We start from the raw sequence: 17,500 nt of genomic DNA, 5'->3' as shown, positions 1-17,500 counted from the left end.
GTATTAAAGCGGCATCAACGGCAACAGATAAGCCAGGTAAAGGAACGAGGGCAGCGGCTGCAGATGCCGCAGAAACCAACAATATGCGCCCTTTCAGGACATCAACTTTTCTCTGAAAAATTTCTCTCGACGATCTTGTAATTGCTTTGCCGAGTGATAAGGTCATACTCTCTCGCTGATATCTGGTAAGAGCATCGAGAATAGCCGCGGTTAGTCGGGCAAAATCCCAGTTGCTCGGTTCATGATTGCTTATCAAGAATAAATCTTCTTCCTTACTGAGTAGGTCGCCTAGATTTTCCAAACAGTCGTGCCTTATTTTGGTTAGCATAGTATTTTCATTGAACGACCGCTTGCGTGACTCAGCTCTGACATTGTCGTCGATTTTTGTGCGGATGAAGAAAAATTTCTTTTCCATCGCTCTGATTTTCACAGCCAGCTGCAAATCGTACTGGGTGAATCGCGTTGCTGTAAAGATGAGAAAGGCATGGTACTTCTCCAGTTCTACTTTCTGGACGTAAGTTTCCAGGTCAGGGTAGTTCGGAGTGCCTATACCCGGAAGATCCCAAAACTTGATATTTGGGTTAGTGGGGTGATCAAAGGCAGTCGGCACTTTTGTGCATTCCGTAACATCAACTTGTGCTGCTCCTTCATCGTCTTCGTAGAGTCTAGCAGGAATAGAAGCATTTGTTTCATAATAGAAAACTGCATACATTGTAAACCTTTACCCCATTTTCAGGTCGACAACAACAAGTTGCATATTTTTGTAGACAGATTTGGCGGGTGAAACATGTGCCCCTGTGTACAGATCTACAAATTGCAGAAAAGGGTATTTAGGCTCTTGGGTTTCTCAGGAGAAGCCTTATTGTTATTAAACTAACTCGTCCAATCCCCAATCTGTTTCTCACAAGAGTCTAGCTCGACCCATCCTGGAGTATTCCTCACCAGTGTAGGATACTAAGGATAACATACTACGGTGGTGCACAGCATCTGATTTGAATCATCTCATCATGTATGGTATCAGTGAGATGTTGAGCAAGCCAAAGAGAAACACCCTTAAGATATGATGGAAAAGGAAAAGATTAACATAAAATCTACAATGGTCAAGCATGGATTGAGGCTACAAAACACCTGGCCCCTCTGAGATACACAAGTCACAAAGACAATACCAAAGCTTACGAAGTTCAATTTTTTTGTAGTGATTATTTCAAATTTTCCTTTTCGCTTTCTCGAATGGAAATTCAGGTAAAGATGCCATTTTTAAAGTTTTTTCTTATTACGACGCACTTGGATTGATAAAAAATGAAAGTGTCACAATGACATATTGCGTGACAAAGTCCAAATTTCAGCGCCGCTTCCGGGTTTTTTTCTTTGGGCTTCAAACGTGAAAGTGAAACTACAGGACATAATATGTCTCACTCTATTTTCCTTTCCACTCTAAATATTTATTAATTTTAAATCTACTCAGGACTAGTTCGACTCCTCCTCAAGAGGGAAGTTTGTCTACACGTACAGTATTTGAGAAGTCACATACGTAGGTACATAACAGTCTGATCGAAAACCCACATTTACCGTCGTTTGAATGCACTTACTCTCGTATTGCGTTGATAAAACTTGACTTTCCAGCGCCCGAGTCACCAGTGACTGCAATATTAACCTCTACCTCGCGCCATCTTTCGAGTCTCTTGCGCAAAAACTCCTCGATGTTTGAAACTCCACTCTCATCAATTTCACGCTGAAGCTCTTCCATTTCGATTTTCACCCAGTCATCCTCCCAGAATTCAGCTGAAAAGTCATCCATGATGTAGCAACGAGCTTTCAAAGAGCAGAAGAACTTGGAGCTAACAAATTAAGACACAAGGAGTTTACGTTGCTCACGAACATTGAACCCAATGAAATTTCATTTGTGTAAGCGGCACCGAACGTCTATGACCAAAATCACTGTAAACAAGACGCCTAGTGACGTTTACGTGGGTAGCGGTTGTTGATGTGAAAACGTTAAGTCAGTGATGACTGAGACCGAATGAGAGTTGTAAGCCGAGTGTTAGGAGCGCATGAAAAGGTTTGTTGCCATGAGAATCTGAACATTTCCATTGTATGTCCTTGTGAAATTAGTAATGATAAGACCTGGAGTGGATTGTAATTGGTTTTGGTTTTGTTTATTTTGCGACTAGGTCAACCTGCTAAACATGGTAATGAGGTGGTGATGTTGGTGTCATGCAGGTGCTATTCAGGTTCCACATTAGTATTCCATTACAGTCATTAACTATGCAGTCATGCATCCTTAGATGGCTCAATAATTCATGGCTTGACTCAGAATTAATAGAGTAGTCATTACGTAGTCGGCTTTATAGCTCCAAATAAGTATACCATTTGATCTTTGTCACTTTGTCATAAACATTTCCAGTTGGACTCAGTTTCTTTTTTCCTTTTTTGCTAATTGATATCTTTCCTGGTTCCATTTCCTCTAGTGGGGGTGAGGAGGGAAAGTGATTACCAGTACTCAGCCAAATACAGGATTATTAATTCACTGTAGATTGATCAAATTCTCCCCCTCCCCACTAGAATTACAAGGGGTGGAAGCAAAATGACTTACTGTGTGATGCTCCTTATTGAGGCTTCCACAAAATACCTAACTATGGACACTGATTCAAATAAATCAAGTCAAAAAGTAGACCTAGCATTAAAATGAAAAAATCTCTGCAGCATCATTTGCAATTATATCTTTATATTACAGTAATTATTACCAGGGGGTATTATAAAAGTAAAGTCAAGTCTGTTTACAAGCCAGGTGGCCCATCAGAGCATGAAGCGACTAGGAGTATTTTTTACTCCCCCTTGGATGGGATGCAAGTCCATCGCAGGGTTACCCCCAGCATTTCGCCAGTACCCATTTATACACCTGGGTGGAGAGTGGCACCGTGGGAGTAAAGTGCCTTGCCCAAGAACACAACACAAAGTCCCCGGCCAGGACCTGAACCCAGACCACTCAATCCGGAGTCGAGCACACTAATCAAGAGGCCACCACACCTCCCCAATTATAATTTAGTATAATATATGCATTTATTATATTATACTAAAACGGTGGATAGCATTGAACTTGCACCCTGACTGGCTACTCGAACTCCAGATACCCTTGCTATTCACCTCCAAGCAATTCACAAAGAATTTGCACCCAAAATGTTGTAATCTTTGCACAAATAATGAGTTAACATCATCTTTTTGTGCTATATTATCTCACTGTTTTAGTATATACTAAAAAAAACTATTCACCTCAGCGTCGGTGGCTAGTGGTGGATATTTACCTTGCCGCTTTGCAGCTCAGTGAATACCCACCACTAGCCACCTCCACCTCCACTTCAGTGAATAAATGTTATTATAATTTATTTCAAGGAGATAAATTCAAAATAGGAATAGGCCATTTTACAGTTGTTTGCTCAGTGACCTGGCCTATAAATGACCAAAAGGAGGCTGCCGGTGACCTTATATTGATACAGTCCTCACTGCTTTTATCATATAAATGGTGTTGTTGTAATTCTAATAATTATTAGTCTACATTAACATTAGAAAAGCACAAAGGTTTGTATCAAAACAGGGTCACCAGTAGCCTTGCTTCCATTCTTAGGCCAAGTAACGTAGCTACAGCTGTAAATTGGTCTATTATTTATATCAATAGGAATCATGAGTGCCAGCTGCCACTTCTCATATCACTTGCCATATCTGGGGCAGACCCAGGTTTTTAGCAGAGGAGATTAGATGAAAGGGGGCCCCCTGTGGGGGGTTCCAGGGGCATCCTCCTTTTGAAATTTCAAGTCCTCCCCCATTCTGAAAGTCAACGTGTTTTAATATTGTTATTAGAAGTTAAAAATATTATGCCTTTTTCTTTTTACCCTGGTCCCAGAGATTTTTCTTGAGCAGCGAGAGAGCCACGAAGTGGCAAAGACAAGTTCGGCAAGAAAGTGAAAAATCTCTGGTTGCCTTGGACTTGAATCTCACTTTCACGCAGATGCCAGGGTCAGGAGCTGACCCTCAGGCTCGGATTGGTTGATATTCTTACACACACGCAAATCAATGTGATTGGTTGTTTTGATTGGCAATACAGAGGGAACGTGTGAATACTAAGCTGCCATTGGTCCCTTTTGTATTTATCAATTTGACGTGTTTGACAGCTGGCATCTACATGAAGGTGAGATTCAAGTCCAAGGTAGCCAGAGGTTTTTCTCTCTCGCCGCTTCGCGACTTTCTTGCAGCTGAAGAAAAGCCTCTGGAACCAGGGTACCATTTTTTTTGCATCAAAAGGTAACAAAGCTGCATAAAAACAAATTTGCATTTATAAAAATATGATAAGAATATACTGCATTTGATCTGTTTTCAATATTTTTGTGCTTCATCAAAGACGGGATCAACAAGAAGCTGAACCGCAGCATGGTCACCATAGTCAACTGGTGGACAGTCTTAATTTACATGTTTATGAATTTATTGCATTTAAAATTTTACTGTTTTACTAATTTAGGGGGTTCGATCGAACCCCCCGAGCCCCCACTAGATCCACCCCAGCATATCACTGGTTAGCAGATTCTGTTGCACAAATCTCCCAAGGATGCAAGCACATATCCTCAAGGGCACTGGCAGATACCATTATCAACAATCCTGATAGGCTTTATTATAACATTAGCAGCAACAATAATGAAGAATGAAAGTCAGAGATTCTAAAATAAAGGAATAAATCAAGGATTGCCTGTGTCAGTTATTTAAAGCCAAATTATGCTTACCAAAATATACAGTGTTCATTGCTGCCTACAAATTTTCTATAGTGTGGCACTGGAATAATCTACACTGAATTCTCTCTTTCTTTTTATACTTTGACTTACTTTATTGATCACTTTAATTCCCTTCCCAGGATTGAGTTACCCCAGTTAGCTGTGGGGGCTTTAAGGACCTTGTATTTGGTGGCAAGAACACCAAGATGGGTCCAGCAAAATATAGCTGGTATCAACATGAACCAATAATTTAGGAATGAGAATGAGAGGGGAGTCAGGGTGGCTTAGTGGTTATCAGCCGTGCATCTCACCTCTGCGGCCTGGGTTCAACCTGGCCTTGAGGTTGTATTTGGAATGAGTTTCAGTCAATCTCAATCTGCCTCTTACGGTTTTTTTCAGGTACTTCGGTTTTCCTCCCTCATCAAAATCGACTCTCAGTTAATAAGAACTGGGCGGATACCCTCAAAAGGGATAAACTCTGGTATCTCTTCCTTTCATTCTATTAAAATGAATTAAGTTTCGTTTTTGAAACATGAGGGTAGGTTGTGGCTTCAATTTTTTATCAGGCAACCAACTTTTCTCTCAGAATTGTTGATCTAAGATCTTATGGTTAAATTGTGGAGTGATAAAGTTAGACTCTCTTGCTCATACAAGCCCATCACTGCATCAAAAATGGCCTGGGTTAGTCGTGCAAAATCCCACTTGTCAGGCTGATGATTACTTATCAAAAAGACATCTCTCTCATTGTCAAGCAGGTCACCAAGATTTCCCAGACATTTGCACCGTATTTTTGAGAGCATTTCTTGTTCATCAAATGACCGCTTTCGTGACTCAGCCCGAGTACTGTCATCGATTTTTGTGCGGATGAAAAGAAACTTCTTTTGCATTGACCTGATTTTCACAGCCAGCTGCAAGTTGTTCTCAGTGAATCGAGTGGCCGTGAAGATAAGAAAGGCATGGTACTTCTCCAGTTGTACTTTCTCAATGTATGCTTGCAGGTTAGGGTAGTTTGGAGTGCCTATTCCTGGAAGATCCCAAAACTTTATATTTGGGTTGGATGGGTGATTGTAAGGAGTTGGTTCTTTTGTGCACTGGGTTATGTCAACTGGAGCTGCTCCTTGGTCGTCTTCATCGAGTCTAGAGGAAAACGAAATTAAAGCACATAACAGCACATTACTGGCACCTGAGAATCTTATGTATATATTTTCAGGGTATATATGCTTTTATTTTTCCCACAGAACAACATACAAATGGTGAGATTTTTGACTGTATACAGTGCATTAAATAGAACTTGAGGGAAATGAGAAATAATCTCGGCAAAACTTTGTGTTTTTCGACAAACATGCAACAGCTTTGAATTACTCTGCATGGACATAAAGGAGCCAAGAACACTACTGTTCAAGGTATGGTATTTTTTCTAAGTGTATACCCCACTGTGGCTGATGCAAAATTTTGCTTTGATAATGAAAAACATGGCCACGAGAAAATCTGCCTCCTTCAGGGAGACCACTGATATGTTGACATGGTTGTTGGATTTCTTCCTCGTCCCCCCACTCCACCACCCAGCACTCAAACTGATATTGTGAGTGTCCCTCATGAATGCAACAACGCCTGTGCCAAATTTTCAATGAATTCCATGGAGTGACTTCAGAATACCCGGCCACGATTGCGTGACATTGAACATGTGCTTCCGCAGTCCCGAAGTCGATGAAAGTTTGAGCTGGTAATCTATGGCTCCCGCAGTCCCGCACTCCCGCAGTGGAAAAAGGATTAATATGAATTGGGGGTAAAACTGTTGCTCCCGCAGTCCCACACTCCCGCAGTGGAAAAAGCAAGATTATGAAATGGGGATAAAACTACTGCTCCCGCAGTCCCGTACTCCTGCGGTGGAAAAAGCAAGAATATGAAATGGGGGTAAAACTGTTGCTCCCGCAGTCCCGCACTCCCGCAGTGGAAAAAGGATGAATATGAAATGGGGGTAAAACTACTGCTCCCACAGTGGAAAAATAATGAATATCAAATGCATGTAGAACTAGTGCTCCCGCAGTCCCGCAGTGCCGTAGTCGTAGAATAATAGAAGTCTGAATGAGTCAAGGGCAAAACGATCTCGTGAAAAGTGTAGTTAACTGAACCGCAAAATGAAAGCTAAAATTTTACGAGAGTGCTTCGGCCTAACCACTAAAATGAGCGCTTAGGCTTGATCAGTAAACGAGTGTTTTCTTCGTCATACGATCTCGTGAAAAGTGTAGTTGACCGAACTGTAAAATGAAAGCTAAAATTTTACGAGAGTGCTTAGGCCTAATCACTGAAACGAGCGCTTAGGCTTAATCAGTAAACGAGTGTTTTCTTCGTCACACAATCTCGTGGAATTTAGGGACCCAAAACAAAGGCACACGCTGATGAACGCCTTACGGTGAAAGATGAGTGGATTTCTTTGTGAACTGTTTGAAGTTTTATATTATCAAGAAATTGCTGAAATTAAAATATGTGAGAAGTTTTTTTATTTGCGGGCGACAACAGGACTGCGGGACTGCAGGAGCATGCTTCTTAAGTAATGATCTTTTGTTTCCATATGCAAATATTTATTGACTGCGGGACTACGGGCGCAGGCATTTAATGTCACACAATCGTGGCCGGGTATTCTGAAGTTTAGCCAATTCCATTACTTAGAAGGAAGTACTAAGTTGGAAAAATTCAGTCTGAAAAAAATTCGAAACGACAAGCTAAAGTTGGCAAACTCAAGTTGGACCACACGACATCTTGAATTTGGCAACACGAGTTTCGCTACTTTAGTTTGTCGTGTGCGGGCCGCTTTACATGTACTTACTCTCGTATTGCGTTGATAAAACTTGACTTCCCAGCGCCAGAGTCACCAGTGACTGCAATATTTACCTCTACCTTTGGCCATTTGTCACGTTTTCCGCACTTAAACTCGTAGTTGTTCAAAAATTTACCCTCCTCGTTTTTACGTTGAAGTTCTTCTGTATCGATTTTGAACCCGTCATCGTCCTTAGAACAGCTAACTTCGCCGGCCATTTAAACGTGACCAAAGAGGACGAAAGGTCACTCGCCGCCAATCTCGTCGCCGGTCAACCACTGACTTTCACATCATGTAAGTACCACGAAATGTCTTCTCTTCGACCGAGACACTTCCTTTGAAGAACTCTTTGACCGTACCGTTAAATTTTTGCCATAATGGCAAAACACCAGGGGCACCCAATGAGCCATTTTTCAAAATTCATCAAAATATGCCATGGCCATAAAATGAACCAAAAATTAGCCATTTTGGAACAATTTCTCTACCTGCTCGGAAATTTTTATCTGTTCTGCACTCCCAGCAGAAACAGCCCAGAAATTCCGTTTGCCAGCAGAGCCGGGCGGAAGTTTCCCAACCAGCAAGCACAATAACTACATTTGAGTGCATCGTACGCAAAAATGGACCTGGAAACAGGCCTCGGATTTCCCCTTCAATGGGGGAGGGGGGAGGGGGAAAGGAGGCAGAGGTGATGGATACATTGACTCTAAATAACCCTCAAAACAAAAATATTTCTCCTAGGAGAGGCGCCAATGCGAGAAAATCAAAAACAATTTGTCAGCACAACAACAACCTTTTTCCCAGCATCTTCTTAGTACTTCTTTTTGCAGCCAGTAGATACACACTTGCGCAACACCTCCGTTGGGTGCCAATTGAAAGCATAGGAGTGCAGAGCTCAAACCCTCCCGTTAAAAGCACCTTGTTGACGCGAATTTTCGGCTATCTGCTTATTTCGTACATAACGGGCCCTCTTATTAAGTCACCGTTGGTGTTAAAACCCGTGACACTAATGAGTGACTCAACACAAAGGAAACAAGAGGGATAAGTAATAACAGTAAAATAGCAACTAGTTTACCTAAATGGTAGAAATGCTGCCGAGGCTCTGCCGAGAGGAAGAAAGATGTTCAATTATGCTTGCGGTAATTTAACGGAGATTTGTGCGTGGAATTGAATGGAGATTTTAATAGGTCTTCAAGCAGTGATGGTACAAAACGTGCACCCCCAAACTGCACCCCCAACTGGACCACTTGAGAGAATAAAGCAAACAATAGATGGTTTTTCACAGTGACGTTATCAAATTCTAAAATCAAAATCTCAAGGTCTTCTGAATTTTTATCTAAAAGAGGTTGAAGATTACCTAGAAATAAGTCTTTTTTTTCAAGTTTCCAGTTCCGTGACGTCTTTCGTTTCAAACATTTTGAATTTCTACAGCATTTTGAATTTCCGAATTGTCACCTTGGGTTACACCATGATACAAAACTATTTTGCTAGAAAAAAATGTTTATCCCTATGAATATCAGCAGTTTGAACCTTTCAAATACATTAGATTTGTTCATACACATTTCAGTAGGCGCTTTCATCACAAAGTGAACTACAGATGTTTTTGTTGATTACCGGCCGCCATATGGGCTGACCACATGGCGTCTCCAAACAACAGTGAAACGCTTCGACAAATAACTCAGAAACGCTGAACCACGACACAGATCTGAGAATTGGAGAGGTGGTTAAAAGATTTGTTTCTTAAAACATCCCAAGTTGTTGGCCTTTTTCATTAAAGGATTTCGATTTTTTTTTTTGGGGGGGGGGGGGGTGCGTGACAGTGTTTGAGGACTCGAGAAGTGGAAAACAGAGCATACTCTTGCCTCTTCTGATCATGCCACGCCTTCAACCACATTCCCTTGCGATTCGAAGAAAAATGTGTTCTTCTCCCGATTAGCGAGATGCCTCGTTCGTACGCTTCAGGCTCACTTACTGCGACAGCAACAAGAGCAAACGAAACAAAGAGAAAGTTTCTCAGAATTAACCCTGAATAACTGTTGGCAAATGTCGCTGCGAAATAATGTTCTCAGTTACCCAAGTGATTAGTATTTTTCCTTGAATTATAGACAGCAGGGCAACGGTGAGAAATGAACAGGTGGTAAGAGAATTAAAACATAATCATTATGACGGGTTTCAATTTGACACAAGGGTGTGTCCAAACCTCCCAGATGTGGTCGCAACGTCACCGAATATGAAAAGAAGCATATAGAATCGAGTATAGAACCTGAGATAGGATTAAAATACGCATGTGCAATGGGCCTTATTCGCAAGGCGGCCATATTGGCCATAGACAATAGATTTAGTACTCCAAGCTTCGACGGTTGAAATGTTTGGGAACGAGTTTCTGTGCGCAAAAACAGAAGTTTTCAATGATCCCTCGGGAATCAACATGGCCGCCGTCTGATGAAGGCCTATTCAGCTCAAAGCACTAATACAATTTTGCAAACAATTAGGTTTAATTTTGACGGGCAGTTTTAAGCCATGGGTAGGAAGACCAACCAATTGTGACATGAGGCATCACTGCACTTCTGGAAGAGCGGTTATGGATTCAGTGGCGTTAAACCTTAAAACCAGAATCATTCCATCGTCCAGTCATAAGTGCGCGATGGATTGAACCAATCATACTTCAGCACCGAGCAAGTACACAAGTAAAGCTGGCGATAAGCGACCCGAGAAAACGCATTGAAGCAAGAGCTCACAGTTAGAAGTGACCACATGCTGCGGTCACGATAACCAACGCAGTGAAATAAACGGTTTTTTAAGGTTCTAGAGCGCATGAGGTCACATCGGCCATATTAGAATGTAAAATTATTCCCCCAGGATTAAACTCTGTTCGTATGCAAATGTCTTCTTTTCATCTGAAAACAAAAAAATGGGGGTTGATCACTTGAGTGGATAGGTTCTATCATGTACTCCTGAAAAAAGGTAAAGTCTCTGCTTACGAGCCGGGAGGCCCATCAGGCCGGCGCTTATCTCCGGTTTCCTTAGCATGAAGCGACTAGGAGTATTTCTACTCCCCCCTGGATGGTATGCTAGTCCATCGCAGGGTTACCCCCAGCATTTTGACGGTACCCATTTATACACCTGGGTGGGGAGAGGCACCGTGGGAGTAAAGTGTCTTGCCCAAGAACACAACACAATGTCTCCAGCCAGGACCCGAACCACTCGATCCGGAGTCGAGCACTCTAACCATGAGGCCACCGCGCCTCCTGAAGTCACAGGAAAACGTTTTTGAGAACAAATAGTCTTGCTGCAAAAGCCATTTCATTGATTGAATATTTCTGGCTGTTTTTAGGGCGCGAGAAAATAGCTTTCTTGACTCCTGTGTTGAGGTACAAACCCACTCAGCCAAGTGGCAGATTGAGCCTTTTGGTTAAGGGATCTTACTGAGAGCAAGTCCCAATAGACCGTCTGCCTCCTCTTCTTATTTGGGCCTGCTATACGGATAAAATGTAAACTTGAATTAGATCATGTATTTCAAGTAGCCGTAAACAAACTAGTCTCCTAAGCAACCGTTCTTTGTGTGGTCACGCAACGCTTCTCCCCACACGAGAAGCGTTGCGTGACCACAAAAAGAACGGCTGCGTAGGAGACTAAACAGACACGTTTTGTGCACAGTATATAGTAGCTGTAAGGTCAAAACACGACAGGACGAAAGACAAGGAATCAAACTACCTTTGGAAGCAATTAATTTTTATTCAGATTAATTTGTGGCGCGAAAAATAAACGTTGAACAAAAAGTGGCCGAGAACTGGGCCCCATACTGTAATACAAAACCAATTCAACTGAGATGGGACTAATAAGAAATACATGTAGTCAACTGATACGGTTGTTGGCGCAAACCGACTATTTTCTGTAGCAAGGTAATGGTATCAAGTAAAAAAAAATACTTTACACTGTAGTAACGCAAAGACTGCAAACCTGCCTCTCCCTCACAAAGTAAAAATCCGGCACTTACAGCATCTTCTTGTGACATCTTAAATCCGATTACACGACTGAAATTAAGCTGTTTCTACTTTTAAAAATAGCCAAAAAAACACATACTGCGCTAACGGTCACATGTCAAATTCAGTTTCGTTTTAACGATCTTCGAGTGCCTCTTCGAAAGCTCCGTTTAAGACCGAAAGTGCCGACTCTTCAACTTGCTTCAAACAATGCTGAAGGCCGTAATACGTTGTGGCAAACGACATGCTACTGGCTATGCCAAAACCAACGATTGGGATATATCGACTGAATTCTTCAAGAGCTGACTGTGAAGCAAAGGCTGCCAGATATGCGGCCACTTGGGTGGTCGTGGTCAGGCACACCTTCCGGATTTTCTCCTGGTTGCTAACTGTAAGCCTTGCAAATTCATCTGACCCTTCTTTAGGAAGACCCAGCTGCGATCGGTAAAAACTTATCTCCTCTGTAATGAGTCCGATATCAACTGCCACTGACAGGCCAGGAATCGGAACAAGAGCGGCCGCTGCTGATGCCGATGCAACCATCCAGATACGCCTTCTGAGGACATCGGCTTTCCTTTTCAACATTTTGGACGTTAGATTGTTTAGTGATAATGCAAGACTCTCTTGCTGAAATACCGGCAACGCATTGAGAATGGCCTGGGTCAGTCGATCGAAGTCCCATTTGTTGGGATAATGATTGCTAATCAAAAATATGTCGTGGTCTTCATCGCTATCTAGGTCTACCAGACTCTCTAAGCTGTGGCGGCGGATTTTCTCCAACGTGGCATCTTCACTGAACTCCCGCTTTCTCTGCTGGGCTCGAACATTTTCATCAATTTTTGCGCAAATCAGGAAAAACTTCTTACCAATCGACCTCACTTTCTTCGCTAGTTGCAAATCATACTTGGTAAATCGAGTGGCTGTGAAGATGAGAAACGCATCATACTTCTCCAGTTGTACTCTCCGGACGTACCTTTCCAGGTCAGGGTAGTTTGGAGTGCCTATTCCTGGTAAATCCCAAAACGATATGTTTGGATTGGTCGGATGCTCATATACAGTAGGTACTGTAGTTGTCTCCGTAACACCAACTTGGGCTGCCTTCTCGTCATCGTCTCTGAGTCTGAAAGAGCAGAAAACAGAATGGACGGAGGAAAAGTGTCGTAAAGATTTACAACTTGAATAATCGTGGCGTGTGAATTCGTCCTAATTCCTTTACTAATTCCTTTTCTAAAAACACGTATTATAGTTCATGATCTCATGCTTCTTCATTTAATTTATCGGAAATTTGCCTCCGTAAAGTAACTTCCTTTCACAATTCACCCAATGAAGATTCCCGTGTGCCGAAGGTTAAGAAGAGAATAAACACATTAGATAAAAAAAAAAGCTATTACGGAAAACTATCATGTTACAGACATGACAAGGTGACGAAAGGCTAATTAAATTAATTCCGTTTGATCAGTTTCCGACAAATTTTATTTTCAACTTAATCTTGGAGAATTAATTAATTTAACTGGAATTTTAGTCTCAAAAACAAATAAAGTTGTATTGTATTAACTGCATGTACTTGTTTAACCAAGGGCGAGGTCTTAACGAGAAAGTTTCAGATAGTAAGGTCAATCATGATACCGCGAGATCGAGGTTTGAGATTTCCTCGTTAAGATCGTATGTTTGAGGTAAATAAGTCGTATATTCTTCTTTACCGTTGACTCAAACAGAAGCGATCAATTCACATACAGATCATTCATTGTTTGAAACTGCACAAGTGGTTCCCTCTTTTGCCATGTGAATTAACTAGTATTCCGTCAAAAACGAAAGTATTTTCCTGACAAATAATTACCATTAGGAAAAGTAAATTTCGTGGACGTTCTCAAGAATCAAATACCAAGCAAACTTGAATGAATACAAAAAATTGTCAATATTTGACACTGGAAGTACCTTTAATTTTAATTTGCATGGTTAGAATCATGCCCTGGCGCATAGCCAATCAAAGCCCTCATTTTTTCAGCAAAAAAAACACTAACCAATTTAATAATGTACCAGATAATCTAATGTATTATTTCACCGAATAAAAAACTACCAGAAAATAGCAGTTAAAGTTATTAACCTCCAAAAGGCGTAACAAAGTCCAAGGTTCACCTGTCAACCAATCGAAAGGATACGCAAACAAAATAGTCTCACTTCTGGGGAGGATTCTAGTGTCCTTTCCTCTGACAGTTACCTTTATGCAAATCTCCCAAAGAACAAGGATATTGGCGAAAGGAGGGTGAAAGGTTTTCCAATCTCCGTTTTCTTACTACGCTACTCCACTAGGGGGCTGCCCAGTCAAAAATTCTGTCCATCCTTGGCATTAGAAACAGAATTCCCATGGGATGTTCGCTACGTTCTACGATGTCATTGGCTACAATATGCTCCCTTGGGATGTGTAATTTATATGGTGGGATTTCATGATGTATGCATTGCGACATTCACTATTGCTTAGACCTGCGTCTAGATATGCATGATTTTTCTAAGTATTCCCAAGTTACCTACGAAATAAAACAACCCACAACTTTTGTTCATCTACCAGCATTTGAACATTGTACGATTAATGTCTGTCTCTAAAAATGTTTGCTACAAACAAACAATACGATTATAAACCAGAAGACAGAGTCGAAAAACCGAAAATGAGGGATGGATAAAGGTTAATTATCACCACAGCAGCTTATACTGTTAAATAGTTCATAAGAACTATACAGATCTATACATATTTCCCTAGGGGAGTGTAGGTTAATTGTCTCGAGTGTTGCGTGACAAACCCAACCACAGCTCGCAAGTTGAAATTAACCAGAATTAACACACAAGGATGACGAAAACAGTTACGCCAAAATTTAGCAAAACTCAGCAGTGTATAGAGCGGTATAGAGGTAGCCTACTTTCCCCTTAGTTATTTCGTATTTCGCCTTAGGGTTGAACTTCCCCTTGAAAGTGAAACTGAAAGTATGAAATATCCGTTATTCGGTATACATGTCAAGCAAGAAGCGGGATTCACCACGAGATTTTCAGGAAAAAGGAGTCCATAACCTCACTGTGGCGTGTTCTTCCCGATATACGTGTATGCTACCCTCAAACGAGTTTCGATTACCTTGCACTTTCTATCAAGTGTTTTCTCCAACCTACCCTCGTATGGCGTTGATAAAACTGGATTTTCCTGTCCCGGAGTCACCAGTTACAGCGATGTTCACTTCAACTTCAGTCCATTTATCCAATTTACTTCGGAGAAAATCGGAAATATGTGAAACACCATCTTGTTCGACGTATTCTCTTACTTCGTCACCATATATTAACTCCCAGTCGAGAGGATCAATCATGGCGAACAAAATGCAGAGGTGAAGTGACCAATTCTGAGTTGCGTGACATGGTTTGACCCAAACCAAGTGTTACTTCATTTAATTTCAAACTTTGTCGCGTCGCCAGCGTGAAATTAAAATCACACGTGTAGCCACCCTTGAACTGGCGACGCGACAGGTGAACAAATCGCAAGAAAAAAGTCGCCAGAGTTGAAACTTTCGCGACAAAATCGCAGAGATAGTTGCTCGTGTAGCCACCCTACAACTTTTTGCCCGCGCTTGCAACGCGACTAAAGAGTATTTAGCCAATGAAATTGAAGTACGAATGTCTGTTTACAGTGTCCAGGTCTCTCGAAGTATGCGATTCGCGCGGCCTTCAATTTGTCGCCAAAATTTGTCTCCAAAATTTGTCTCAAGTGTAGGGGTTTCGACAAAACACTGACCCCCGGTCAACTGACCCCCTTACTGACCTCCTACTGACCCACTATAAAATCAATGGGAAAATGAATACTGCTTACTTAAGCCTCAACAACCCTTTTTAAACGGCATTGTTCAACAGTATTTAAGTCTAAGCACCCATTTTAAAAAGGTTAGTTTTTGATTATTGTTGTGATGGCCGATTACTTCATGTAAGCTAACCTATTTAAAATGGGTGCTTAGACTTAAATACTGTTGAACAATGCTGTTTAAAAAGGGTTGTTGACGCTTAAGTAAGCAGTATTCATTTTCCCATTGATTTTATAGAGAGTCAGTAGGGGTCCGTAAGGGGGTCAGTTGACCGGGGGTCAGTGTTTTGTCGAAACCCCAAGTGTAGCCACCCTGGCGCGCAGGCAACGCAACAAAATTTGAAAAAAATCGCATCAAAAAAATCGCTCGTGTAGCCGCGGCTTTACAATCCAGCAAGATGGTACGCGGTCACAACTTGGATATGTTAAAATATAAAACTAGCACATGCTCAACAAGGTAAATGTTTGTTAGAAATGCTTTACTTTTTTTAATCCTGTCATCTTATGATGACGCTTTCATGGCCATTAAAAGAATAAATGTCAAAATGAGTTTTATCATACCAGTAGCCACTTTCCTGGCAAATTAAATATTAGCAATGCCAAACTACCATGATGATACACAGAATCCAATATGCACAACTTGTCAATCAGTATGCAAATTTATTGTATTATAAAAATTAATTAATGAACAAATCCGAACCAATAAATAAGTATTACCATATTATGTTTCGTCTTTGAATCAATTTTCTCTCTGAAAAAGCTAGTAATAGTTGGTAGAATTTAAATCTGTCTGCATAACAGAATATTACATTGCCTTCAACCAATTCATATGGTCTTCACGTCAATGAAAAGGTATAAAACTTAAACCATATCATTTTATGTTTCACTGGTTCTGCAATGCTTTTAATTCATAGATATATTACCTCCATCGGTACATAAAAACTTACTGAATTTTCTTGAGTAATTGCCCTTACTAAAATATTGGTATTTGTCACCATTGAGGCCCTGACAGGAAGGGGGGGGGTCCTGTGTCGCTTGTCTGAATTTTTAAATCACTTGTGTGTGGGTTTAATCAGCTCATTCTCGGCCTTGATGTCACTGTCGGAATTTTGCTGGGAAAGGATGTCGCTTGTCGGAATTTACCCTGTCAGGGCCTCACCATTACCTTTGACCTTGTGACAGTTAATCAGCAATCAAAGAAATAAGCGAAAGAACGATACAATTAAATAACATAAAAACCTAAAACATGCAAAAAAAATAAAAATAGCCAAATAAAAAGCAAAAGAAAACTCGGATGTTATCTTTTGCCACGTAAAACAGGAGATAAACTAATATTATACAGTAGTAGCAAATTTGTTTTATATTTCCTTCCCCTCATACTTGTTGAATGGAAAGCATGAAAAGTTGAAAATCGAGGACATAACTATTGTCTGAAAGAAATAACGTTTGTCCCAAGTCACTCATACTTTTTACACTTGAGTTCTGAACTTAGCTCTCTGATTCTGAATACATATGGGTTATTGACCAAGCATGAGGTCAAGATGGCTGGATATTGGCCAAGTTCATTTTTTGCATGACTGTGGAAGTTGAGCTCCATAAACACACAAAAAAATGACCAAAGCCAATATCCAGCCATCTTGACCGAAAAAGCTTGGTCAATAAAGGATTTATTATATGATATAAAACACCCAAAATTAAAAAAAAAAAAGATTATTTGATCTTGCGGGACCAAGCGAAAAATCCTGAGCGGGCAGTATAGCTCCATCTTGCCCACTTGGGTAGCCAATCATGGCACAGGATTTGGTCCATCCTGCCCACTCACGGAGCTACTCACATAATAATAATTGTAGTTATTTCCCTTGTTTATTAACCTATTGACTCTAAAACTATGTCCTCTCCATAAACCCATTGACTCCAGAGAATGAGACGTAACAGATTTTACTCTGTCTAAAGCTGCGGCTACACAAGTGAAATTTTTCCTCGCGATGGTTGTGCGATTTTTTCAAATTTTGTCGCGTATCCGGCACGCGATGAAAATCACACGTGCAGCCACCCTTGAACTGGTGACGCCACAGGTGAAAAAATTGCAAGAAAAAAGTCGCCAGAGTTGAAA

The 17,500-nt window shown here is 41.0% G+C and overlaps 3 protein-coding genes across 3 annotated transcripts in view; all 3 read right to left on the bottom strand.

The window, feature by feature from the left end:
- The window catches only part of LOC138022427 (interferon-inducible GTPase 5-like), a 2,751-nt gene extending 857 nt beyond the window's left edge, over nucleotides 1–1,894 (bottom strand). The window contains exons 1-2 of the mRNA XM_068869553.1: nucleotides 1,590–1,894; nucleotides 1–665 (exon numbers count right to left, since the gene is read on the bottom strand). The exon at nucleotides 1–665 is cut by the window's left edge and continues 857 nt beyond it. Of these exons, the coding sequence (XP_068725654.1) occupies nucleotides 1–665; nucleotides 1,590–1,798 (874 nt within the window). The 5' untranslated portion in view covers nucleotides 1,799–1,894. The remainder of the gene's footprint in view (nucleotides 666–1,589) is intronic.
- A 2,736-nt stretch (nucleotides 1,895–4,630) lies between these two features.
- Nucleotides 4,631–7,840, bottom strand: LOC138022428 (interferon-inducible GTPase 1-like). The gene is made up of 2 exons (XM_068869554.1): nucleotides 7,585–7,840; nucleotides 4,631–5,894 (listed from the first exon to the last, which is right to left on the bottom strand). The coding sequence occupies exons 1-2, from the start codon at nucleotides 7,791–7,793 to the stop codon at nucleotides 5,354–5,356; spliced, it is 750 nt and encodes a 249-aa protein (XP_068725655.1). The 5' UTR covers nucleotides 7,794–7,840; the 3' UTR covers nucleotides 4,631–5,353.
- A 3,447-nt stretch (nucleotides 7,841–11,287) lies between these two features.
- On the bottom strand, nucleotides 11,288–14,947 carry LOC138019266 (interferon-inducible GTPase 5-like). The gene is made up of 2 exons (XM_068865995.1): nucleotides 14,712–14,947; nucleotides 11,288–12,675 (listed from the first exon to the last, which is right to left on the bottom strand). The coding sequence occupies exons 1-2, from the start codon at nucleotides 14,900–14,902 to the stop codon at nucleotides 11,691–11,693; spliced, it is 1,176 nt and encodes a 391-aa protein (XP_068722096.1). The 5' UTR covers nucleotides 14,903–14,947; the 3' UTR covers nucleotides 11,288–11,690.
- Nucleotides 14,948–17,500: the final 2,553 nt, after the last annotated feature.

The sequence above is a fragment of the Montipora capricornis genome, chromosome 10 (genome assembly GCF_036669925.1).
Source record: "Montipora capricornis isolate CH-2021 chromosome 10, ASM3666992v2, whole genome shotgun sequence".
NCBI lineage: Eukaryota > Metazoa > Cnidaria > Anthozoa > Scleractinia > Acroporidae > Montipora > Montipora capricornis.
This window is presented reverse-complemented; position numbering and strand designations above follow the sequence as displayed.

Excerpts from the sequence above, each read along its gene's own strand:
- LOC138022428 (XM_068869554.1), bottom strand. The coding sequence starts at position 7,793 with ATGGCCGGCGAAGTTAGCTGTTCTAAGGACGATGACGGGTTCAAAATC. Across the intron at positions 5,895-7,584 it reads TTTATCAACGCAATACGAGA|ACTCGATGAAGACGACCAAG; the intron begins GTAAGTACATGT and ends GTTTTCCTCTAG.
- LOC138019266 (XM_068865995.1), bottom strand. The coding sequence starts at position 14,902 with ATGATTGATCCTCTCGACTGGGAGTTAATATATGGTGACGAAGTAAGA. Across the intron at positions 12,676-14,711 it reads TTTATCAACGCCATACGAGG|ACTCAGAGACGATGACGAGA; the intron begins GTAGGTTGGAGA and ends CTGCTCTTTCAG.